At 35.3% G+C, this 11,684-nt stretch overlaps 1 protein-coding gene across 1 annotated transcript; it reads right to left on the reverse strand.

Annotated features, from left to right (window-relative positions):
* Positions 1-995: 995 nt before the first annotated feature.
* On the reverse strand, positions 996-10,303 carry LOC136410480 (short stature homeobox protein). Its single transcript, XM_066392653.1, has 5 exons — positions 9,853-10,303; positions 5,845-6,083; positions 3,860-3,917; positions 1,491-1,705; positions 996-1,426 (listed from the first exon to the last, which is right to left on the reverse strand). The coding sequence occupies exons 1-5, from the start codon at positions 10,274-10,276 to the stop codon at positions 1,247-1,249; spliced, it is 1,116 nt and encodes a 371-aa protein (XP_066248750.1). The 5' UTR covers positions 10,277-10,303; the 3' UTR covers positions 996-1,246.
* Positions 10,304-11,684: the final 1,381 nt, after the last annotated feature.

The following is an 11,684-nucleotide window of genomic DNA, read 5'->3' on the forward strand; positions in this document are numbered from 1 at the left end:
CATGAAATGTGCATCATTGCTAAAGATGATTTTCGATGAAAAAGTGGCATCAGTTACACGATGTTCAATGAGCCAATCCGAGAAAACACGACGAGTAAATTGATCGGCTGACTTGAGTTCTTGTGTTAATTGAATCTTAGATGTATGTGAACTCAAGTCTTTATGCATAATACGGCGTAAACTGGTGAATTATCCAATTATTGCAATCGACGAGTTACACTCAATTTTGGATCCTCTTTGACACTTTCTTTTACAGCAGCGATATTTTCTGATGTACGAACACTTTTGCGTCTGCCAGTCTTTGGCACATCGGTAACCGAACCAGTTGACTTAAATTTGTACACTAAATGACCGATTGTGCTCTGATTTGGACGGTTACGCCGACCGAGAAAATCTCGTATTGCGCGAAACGTATTTTTTAATTTTGCACTATTTTTATAGTGCTCTTGAATAACTTTAATTCGTTGTTCAATCGCATACGACTCCATAGCGATAAATAGCAAACATTCAACTAACAATGACACGTAGTTGATAGAGAAACAAAAGAGCGTCTCTGTCAAATTGACGTTTACTTTCCTGCATCACTTTTGGCGGACCTTTTATTAGCAAAATATCTAAACCTTATCGAATGGAAAGATGCAGCAAATGTAAACACCATGTGACGCTTGATAGCGTCTTTCGTTGGTTACAAATTGTTTACAGGATCTCATTTGATCAAAAATATCTCTGACACTGACTGTCTCTGTCTCTAAAAATTGACTATCCGAAAATGTAATAAAAAAATGTAATAACTTAGTATTATGAGTATTCTTGTGCTCTAATTATACATAATATAAAAAAAATAAAACAAAATTTTCATAAATTTTTTATAACTTAAATTACTCTGAGTACGGCCCTGACAAAAAACTGCATCTTTCTGCTGGACAGACTATAGGAGCCAAAAAAAAGTTTTAAAATTTAACATCCTCCATCCAGGTTAGGGCAATAATTTCAACTTCACATTTTCAAACTATATTTGCTGGATACCAAACCGAAACATTACATGATTAAAATTATGTCCGCCGAAAAGTAAATGCGTTCAATTCTTCGCAACATCAAAATTTGTAGTCGCATTCGGTTAATGAAGTACCTACTTACAACCTTGAAACACTGACTGTATTATTTTAACATATTGAACTGCTGTTTTGCGTCTTCGATATGAAATAAATAGAATATCAAAAACGTATAGAAAAAAAAAAGAGAAAAATTAATTTTGAGACGTTTCTCCGGCCGAAAGCCCAAGTGCTTCTGCGTGTTTTTTCGCTTTTAATCTTAAATCTGCAATGCTAGAATTTTTGTGAGCGACTGCTAATGCTGCAAATTCCAGGGGGTACTGGGTGCATAAAATGCTTCCGGGTGGAGTTCCTACGGCTACAGCTGCTGCGTACTGCAACGTTTTAAACTGTATTATATCCGCACACTTACAGATTAGAAGACGCCTAAATGCTTACTTGCTGAGCTGCAGTTATGAATGCGGAGTTGATAGTGGAAAATGCAGTACTCTGCTGGCTAAATGATGTAGAGGAAAGTCGTTCGTAGTTTGCAAGTCCAAGTGAAGCAGGTCCGAGCGACATCCCTCTAAGTGCAGGAACGTTCATGTACGGTATTACTCTGCAAGGTTCTAATGGAGTGTTCGGAGAAGAGTTTCTATTATTCAGCATCATTCCTATAATATAAGCATTATACCGTACGGCACACATAGCGGGCCCCTATCCCATAACTGTTTAAATGGAGAGATAAATTGGAAAAGCATAGACATATTCTTTGAACATATTAAATATCTATACATATAGGGTACGTAGGGCAACTCACTTTATACTAGCAGGACTTATTTTTTATTAAATAGACATTTCCCATAAACCTATCATGGCAGAAAAACCTTCCCCGTTTTTGAGATGCGTAAAGTCCAAAATATTTTTACTTATATTTTTTTAAATGGACCACTCTATACAGTGTGTCCAAGATTTGGCGGCTTCTGTGAAATAGGTAAAGTTCTAGGCAACTATGCGTGTAACGTAATGGCGAAAACAGAGCGGCTCTAACTATACAGATTTTATAGAAATTTTAAAGAAACGAAAATGATGAATTTTTAAATATCCATTATAAGTCCTGTATTTCATTAAGTGACTTAAATCTGTAAAACATTTCTGACGCAATATTTTAAGTCGAATCCACCTGTGTAGTTGAGTTTATAATCGAATCTCGAGTTATTGGCTAGACTAGAAAATTTGGGACATCCTGTATAGAGAGTCTAGCAATGAATAAATAGGTAACATGTTTAGTTCATATTCGAAATGAATAAACCTGAGTTAACCCCCTATTTGTAAATGTAATTTGTGAATGTGCTTGGTTCGGTCTGAATTGGGGAGAGGCTAAATCTCTAAATATCCATAGGCGGGGTTGCCTTTAGTCAATGCTGCACAAATAATCCCATTAGTTAATCATTTCTTACAGGGAGTAGTAATCCTGAATAATTTAATTTCTTTTTATATGCAAAATTTTGATAAAACGAATTACAAAAACTTCTTGTTTCGTTAGCTTTTCATTTCTCTACGGGAATCGCCAGAGTAATCTTAAAAACAAATTTAAAATTGATTTATAAATATGTCAATTCGACTTACGTACATACAGATCCACCGTAATTAATGCGATTTTGTCATCTATATCTACATACTTGGTGATAAAAGAATGTGCCGCCCTTGAAAGCGATGAATGAAGCAAGAGGCAGTAAGTATAATTTAGTAGCCACCAGGGGCCATACAACCCCGGCCAAGCAGGTCTTTTTAGGCTTGCCATTTGAATGACTGAATGTTGGAAAATTGCACTCTAGGGGAATTATTTTATTTGATTGAAAACTCTCGCCTTAGCGGTATTTTTTTAGATCCACTTCTCTATATAAATTCGATTATGCACCGCAGATTTTTTTGGAGAGCGTAACGTTCTGGTTTATGTATGTATGTATAAGGATGCGGGATCTCGAATACGGGTAATTGGCATTTTTTGTTGATACTATTTGTTAATTGTTAGTATCAGAATGAACTTGACTTTGCACTAATAGTTATTTAACCAAAAAAGAGTATTAGTGAAGGTTGTTACAAATCGTCCGTTAATATATGTAGGTATTTTCGGTTTTGACCTGCCTCTTAGTAAGGAGTGGTAGAAAGTCGCAAAATAACGCAATTTTGTAAATAAACATTGTTTAGAATACACATATTAACATACTTACGGGATGCTAAAGAGACAAAGAAAAATCTACAAAACTTTCTCGTCTAGTATGCTTGTTAATGTGCACTTTTCAAATAAAGGGTTCGTATAAGCTCGTCTTAGTTTGAGGCCCACCCTTTGATATTAATATCCTAGCATTATTCGTTGAGCAAGCGTGAAGTAAGGACGACAATTATATAGAAGTTGTGCGACAATGATAAAATCGTGTATTAAAAAAAAGTGTCAAGATATAGGAATGCGTGTGGGTTTTTAACACAGATATAGAACATAGACAGGGAATACGTATTAAGGAGATTATTTAAAAGCGCTTTCAATGTCACATGTCCGGAAAAAATGATTATAAATTGTGTGCATTCACGTTCTTAAAAAATACAATAGGTACCTAATAGGATTGATTTTGCTTTATGAACGTTAATTTTCAAATAAGTGTACCTACTGCACTTCCCAGTACCATCGCACTAGCACTCTCGATATCCCTTTCACAACATGAACCCTGAATTAGGGATACGCAAAATCTTGTGGATGACTTTCAGTTGGAAAAAATTTACACCTGGCTTTGGAAAATTTCATAGACCCAGCGGTTAAGTAAACTGACCTTTTTGAATCTGATTTTCGTGTTTTCTGCACTTTGCTCTCCGATTTTGGAACCATACCTATAAAACAATGTACAGTGAACAAAAGCGACAATATTCTTCGGGCTGCTACGAGTGTGTTATTAAATGGGAAAATTCAAATTTGGGGATACATGTAAGGTCAAAGCTACGGCTGTACATTTCAAAGTTAAGGAGATCTATACAGGGTGTCCCAAAAAGGAGGTCATAAAGTGTATTTTTCGAACAAGACTACGCACTATGTGTATCTGTTCATGAAAATTTAGCGTAGACGAAACGCGTAGTAGTTAGATAGCTTGAACTACGAATTTTTGTTACCGCTAAAAGACGGTGAACAGTGGCATTTACAATAACACAAATAGATTATACAATCGTTAGATTAGTTATGTTTAGCGCTACAAGATGAGCAAATGTCAACCTCCTGAAGTGTCTACACCAACTGGTAAAATATATAATAACAAACAGTAGTCCTTGTAGAAGTTATGTGTCCGAATATGAAGTAATAACACACCATCGGAATATTAAAGTGTTTAATCAGTAGTTATTTAGAATGTGATATACAGAGGCAACAACTCGGGTTACAGTAATGTGAATTTGAAAAAGTAACTTTTTGGTGTTGTTGAAGGCGCTTTTTTACAACTGAAAGACAATAAGGTATAAACAACCCATTATGCGGGCACTATCTGCGTATCATACATACTCACCTCCAAACATTGGAGCAACTTCCGAGCCCGGCTCCACAAAATGCGTCTCCGTTTTCCAATCATTATTAACACGTGAGGAACTAGTAAACGACACCAAATACATTGCAAATAATTGCGAGGAATTAAGTATATCGTAAAAACTAAACTCTGGTCGATATTATCGATCACATAGCTACACAACGAACACATTAAAAATGTAAAAATGGCGGAACTGGTCTGCATCACACAATTTCCGATTTGATCTGCGGCTTTGCGACGTAACATTCTCAGTGGCCAATCATCGTTTAAGATAAATATATCACGTGTTTCAAATGCTGGTCGCAATTGGCCACACGATCACCTATGCACGCTTCAAAGAGGATTTTGAGGGAAACATTGTGATCGGAACAATTGTGCCCCGATTGCATTTAACTAGCGTTACATTTGGTTCGATGGACATTTCCAAAAGTCCAACGAATTCGTCACTTACAGTGGAGAACTACAGAACATACTTAACGGGACACCCTGTATTTACGCCGAATCCCGGCCCTGTATAAGTCGAAGAGGTGAAAATTAAGTGACATGATTATTAAGTACAGTGACTACTAAAACAGTATCGGACGAGAGCCCATCCGAAAAGTGATCACAAGTCCAATTTATGTTAACTTACATGTTTTATACGAGGTTCTGATAATGTTACTAAATCGAAAATTAACTCGTAGAAGCCCGAGGGTATGCTAAATGGGCACCCATTAAGTACCTACGCCGGATTTAAAACTCAATTTAGTATTCTCGTGCCGTCTGGCAATGAATAAATTAGGAGGTTTCTTTCTCAAAGTATGATTTCCATATAGTTAACACGGCCTATCTTAATAAGATATGTAATTGTTAATTAACACTTATGACCGATACTAAATCTACGCCGAGTGGATACTAAGCACAAACTACCGATTAAGTGAGTAGATTAACGGCATTAGGGGAGCATTAAAAGAGATTGATTTCGAAAACCATTCGTCTGAACGAAATGGCTTCGCCGGACACTTACGCAGCCCTTAGAGCAAACCACTTAATAAAATGATACTAAGTGTTTTGCGCTAATTTAACGAAACTGTGGGGGAAACCGATTGATGTGCACATTTTTAGAAAGGAGCAGTGTCCATCATATGGGTACACGAGTCAAATAATAAACGCAAAATTATTATACCAATTAAAACAAAATTATTCGCACCAACAATATAATTAAATAAATAATTGATAAGAGACGAACAAACAGATTACTAACTTACTTGTACTCGCGCCTCGCTGAGGCCTAGCCGTTGACTTAATTCCTCTCTCATGAAAGCGTCGGGGTAGTGCGTTTCATCAAACAATCGTTCTAATTCGTTCAATTGCTCCAAAGTAAAGTTTGTTCGAGACCTACGCTGTTTGTTATTACTCGATTTTGTAGAATTTTGTACTGGCGAAGGATGCCTCGAGGGAGAATCCGATCCATCTGCCTTTATATCTTCTTTCGAATCTATTAAATCTAAAATTGACAAAATAACGTACACAGATAGATATTTACAATTTATTTTTTATTAAGCGGCACGACACCAATCTTTAAAAAACGCTGATGTATCAACACCAGTAAATACAAAAGGCAGTTATCAAAACATTCCAGATTGAAATCGTCATTTTTCGCATCGCCTTATTTCGGTTTAACTGAAATTAATTTCAAATTTTAAATTCCATCCATAGACACCAATTAACTAATTGCTTTCTCTTAACCAATTGCCATAAGGATAAGTTCAAACCAGGGACGTCACAAAGAAATCATTAAAGGTAGGTAGGTGTATCAGTTTTAGCTGTCCTTTTGAGATACCATTATTCCTATCGTAAGTTCTCTAGAGAGTAAGCTCCTACTAATTGAGCACGTTTGACGACATGTACCCGCTCTTGAAGACCGAAATTGTCAAATCAATAAAAAATTATCGCTGCGTTCATGTAATTAAAAGCCCTTTAAAATGTATTAATTAACGTCATGCCATTAACTTATCTCTAAGGAATAACAGCAGTCACCAATCTGAGATAACTCCTTATAGGTGCTCCACAAATCTTGGGGCGGCATTAATTTAATTTTGTTCGCAGTTACTTTGTTGAAGAGATACAATCATAATATAACCCGTCTTGAGAATATCCGGACGAAGAAGAGCCGTGTAAAAATGTTCGCTTTGTGTCGTTTTTAATTAATGAAATTAATTACTAAAAATCTGTTTTTCTTATTTACTAACATGTAGATTGCCGTTTTTAAGGCAAGACGTTTTGTTAAACGTACCATGGAACCATTTCGATATTTTGCTTCCGCCCAAAAAGTAATTTTGATATTAAACGCAAATTTTCCACGGTTTTCATTTGAACTGACTTCAACACTTAAATATCGACGGCAGTATCATGATGATCGCCACGATCTTAGTTAGGGCCTACGACGTTGCCTATTGGATTTGACGATAAACAAATAAGTATTGTTATAAGAAACCTAATTACACTTTTAGATTATTGGACTAATTGTGTAGGTGTAGGTGGATCAAATTTAAATCGTATAATATCATTAAATCTGCTGCGGACACGACACACTAGAAGTATCAAAATGTGTCGAGATCAATGTTAATCTAATAAAACTCCTGCAATGGAATTGGATGCGTGTTGTGAACGACCGAAATACTTCATGAAGATTTATTTAGATTCGCCTCTTCCTTACTGGTCATAGGTGTTCCATACGCACGTAACATAAACATGTAATATAGACATTGATGTTATGTAAATACTGATGTAATGTAGATACTGATATGATACATATACTGATGTATAATAATGTAGATACTCGTATAGGTACATACAGAGTGTCTTCTTTTTCATCATTTATCAAGGTGGTCTGAATAGCCTTTTTGAAATGATGATTTCCTAATGGGTTGGGACAGATACGTTCGGTAAAAATTCCATTGAGAGCATGTTACAGTTTTGCCTGCAACTCCACCTTGAGGAATACATTTTTTTGGGTTCAAATCGATATACGGATCAAGCGGCCGTCAAAATCTACCGTAATAAACTGGTAATGTGTGTCTGATCGCTTCCTTATCCAAATTGTATTTCCCCGTTCGATTTATAAACTTTTATGTATTTTTACCAATTATTTTCACCCCTTTGAATAATGACATACTGTTATAAAACACACTGTATAAACACTAAATTCGAGTTGAAATATTCGAATTAAAACTGCAAAACAAGGAATAAGTAAGAATCCATCCCTTGAGAGGAATTAAGCGCACCAGAGAGCTGAATTTAATACCCCTGCAACCTACGGAGCAATATACATCTTAGAGTGGAGCGCAGATTAATTTAATTTTGTTAATGTAATGTATAAATTAAAAGCGATGTTGAACTTTTATCGTATGTATGTGGTTAAATATGCGAAGTATAAATTTGTAAGTAGGTACTTATAGTGTTACACCCACTTTTACAAGTAGGTAAAAGTGTACTTATCGCATTTTTCGACTGGTTCTATTGCTGTCGAAAACAGAAGGGGCACTAATGTAGGCGAAACCGAAAAATACGTTTGGAGATATGTTACATTTCCTACAGTAAACCAAATTCAATGTTAATTAACTGATCATAAAAATACTGCTGGCCACTTTAAGATTTTGGAAGCGACGCTTGGCGTCGCGACGGCGAGGGAATATTTTTTCTAGAAACATACTTTTTTCTTTTCAAAACTTTGAGGTTTGATAAATTCTGAAAAATTTTAGTATAAAAGATTTTTTGCTATCTTCGTTTTATAATACAGTGAATGATCGCGGTATTTTAATAAAATTTTAGTAGACTCTGGCTGAATTTAATTTTGTCGTGGTTTAACATAAATTTAAAGCAAATGACAAAACTAAGGTCAAAGATCTATAGTCGTCTACTGCATATTATACATTAACAAAACCTAGATTACAAGGCGTTTTTCTGCTTGACCTTTATCAGTGTTGATTTTTTTAATTTAAAGTAGAAACATACGTTATTCTTATATTTATTTATTATTTATGAGTCAATCAAAGAAGCTTTTCATAACGAAGAGAATTTCGGTGCAGACTAGAGAAGTTGAACCTTCACCATTCATTGGAATTTGGGTGAAGGAATGGGTGAAATGTTTCAGCAAAACTAAAATTCTGTATATCATCGAGCGAGCAATTGAATTCTGAGGGGTCTTGTAGACGAATTGTTGCATGTGTTTCCTCCAGAGTGTCCATTGTGGTTGAGAACGACTGGAGTGCTGATGGTTCAGGGGCCCTACATCTATATCGTTAGCATTTAATAACAGTTTCGGTTGTTATTTGTTGACAAAACTTTAGGGATTATTTCCAGCGACAAGCTCTTTATCTGAATTTAACTTCTATCAAAACGGATAATGTTATTATAATCTACTTACCCACAATAAATCCGCAAAGTTTAGGACCCCCAACAGTAATTTTTCTATTATACAGGGAAATTTTCGTGGATAGGCACGTCGCAAATAAAAATATGAATATTACCTACCCAAACTGTTATACAGGGAAATTCTATTGTGTTATACGGGGAAATTCTATTATGTTATACAGGGATAACACAGTAGAATTCTATTATACAGAGAAATAACATATGTATATATATGTATATATGAACTGGGGAAAAATGGCCGATAGGGAAGAAATGTCAGAAAGGAAAAAGTTTTAAATTAAAACATTTTTCAATTCAGATTATTAATAAGAAACAACCACTGATAATTCAAAAATTCTTTGGGCGATACAAGGGGGCAGGGCGCTGAAAGAAATAACACTCTGTAGATACTTTATTCTTGTTCTAAAAATAGAAACTTTGCGTCAAAATTTTTGAATAACTTCCCGTGCGACTTTGGATTTATATATTGTACGGTTGAAGAGGACTCTTCGGGCTGCTTGAATATACAAAAAATACTAATATAGCTTCAAGGTGTTCCATTAAAAAATCAAATATTCATTTCGATAAATTCCGATGTTAGTTTTTTCTTCAATTATAAACTCGCCATGGACTTGTGAAAATAAAAGGAACAAGCACGGGAATCTCAGTAACCATAAGAGCTAGATTGGAAAAATTCAGAATAGTTCCGGAGATATCCGCCTTGGTACTGACTAGATACCCTTCTTGGTTTGGTCAAATCTCAAGAGAAAAAGGAAAAACCACTCCGATCAACTTAAGACATTAAATGTTAATTAGAAATGGACACAAATACATTAGTAAACGTAACTAATTCGACTTACAAATCTTATTGCTGCTATTGTTAGTATCACATGAGGTATTCTCGTGGTTGTTGTCTTCTTCGCGATTGTCGGAATCAAATTGAGGACGCGATTTTGAGTGGTCATGATTTTCATTCCCAATATCGGCATCACACAGTTTTTCTTGATGGTCTGACGTTATATCCCCACTATTAATGTCATTGTTTCTTAAATTATTGGGAATCAGTCGTAAGTCGATGCAGCCGTGGTTTGGCGACGTTCCTTTATCAGAATCCGATATGAGCCAATTTTTCGGCTTTTTCCCATGTTTTTCGGTGTATTCTCTTTCAGATTTAACCTTAGGAGAACTATTTCCTGTAGCATCAATCGACAAATTTAAACATTGCACTCCGGAATTGTTGTTTGCTTCGAAAGATTTTGACACGAATTGAGTTAATTTATCCATGATTACCGCGATAATCTAAAGCTTTGTTTAGAAGGATCATGTGAGTGAAACTGAATAATCATTTGGAAGTTGGGATGGTTTCCATGGATACCATAGGGGCTGCGGTTTAAAATAACTCCACCCTTAACGAGTGTACAGCGCCGCTCATTGGGGGTAGTAATATGGGGATGGAACTTCGCCTATCGCTTCGCTGTGTAGGGAAATTTACTTCTTATATTTATGTCAAGTCAATAGCTTACTGGAAGTAGGACCAACATTTTTTTTAGCATTTGTTTTTCCAACTGGTGCAATTATGTAGATTTATTATTATAGAGTGGGTGTTTTATTAATTTCAATTTTAACTAAAATATAATCCCGGCATTTTAAACAGGTAGGTATTGTCCAGATTAATTACGTTTGGGAATCGATACCCGCATACCTATGTGCAGATATTTTTTTAACTGAACCATTTCAAACCTAGTTTAACGTTATGGCATTGATCTTGTCCTAAAACCGGTTATATCAGTAATTTTAACAAGAAAACTGCGCAAAAAACTTTCTTCAAAATTATGTGTACTGCAACGTTAAACAAGAACTTCACGAGCGACGGAGATATGAGTGTAAATAAGTGAGAAATTCTTATTTATTTGACCAGAAAAAACGATTAACCAAGTATCTAGTTTGGCCTGAGTTCGACTAAACTTGGTACAAAATTATGCTCATAACACAGTGCAGATTGATAAATACTTTCATACATATAAACCGTTAAAACAAATTTTAATCGTTTTTATTTTTCCAACCCTTATTTGAGAAGAGATCTTGAAAATAAGGACTCACACATCTATAAAAAAATTTCGTAGGATTTTTACACGACGCACAGTGTCACATTATGTGGGGATGAATCCCCAAAGTGTCCGATTTGAGTAATTTGAAAAGCCGACTAAATCAGATTTATTCAGTTTTTATGACAAAAGTTAATAGTGAAAACTTGATATTAATTTAATTAATGATGAAGGACTCCATTGTTTTCAATTATATATAAACTAGTTCTTCTTGGTCTTGGGGGACTTGAAAAGTTGGTTTCTGTTTGGCATTAGTCGGTTATTTAAATTTGATTTGATTTCATCTGCATTAACAGGAACCTGAGTAGAAACATTCTTATTTTGATTTGAATTAGTCTTTATCGGGGCAAATGAGACGTTAATTGGACGATCTATAGGAATAAGTTGGTTTCTATTTAAAATAATTTAAAACTGCAAAAAAATCTTCTCGGCGTTACTATTTTTGTGCAACATTCCGTCACACCTGTTCTGTGCGCACACCCGAGAAATTCAATATCTTGTATCTCCGAAATGAAGCACACGCACGCACACACAAACGTGACCGTTCATGTTACGATTCAAGACGCGTTGTATTTCTATGTTTCGGA

Source organism: Euwallacea similis, chromosome 8 (genome assembly GCF_039881205.1).
Source record: "Euwallacea similis isolate ESF13 chromosome 8, ESF131.1, whole genome shotgun sequence".
Taxonomy (NCBI): Eukaryota; Metazoa; Arthropoda; class Insecta; order Coleoptera; family Curculionidae; genus Euwallacea; species Euwallacea similis.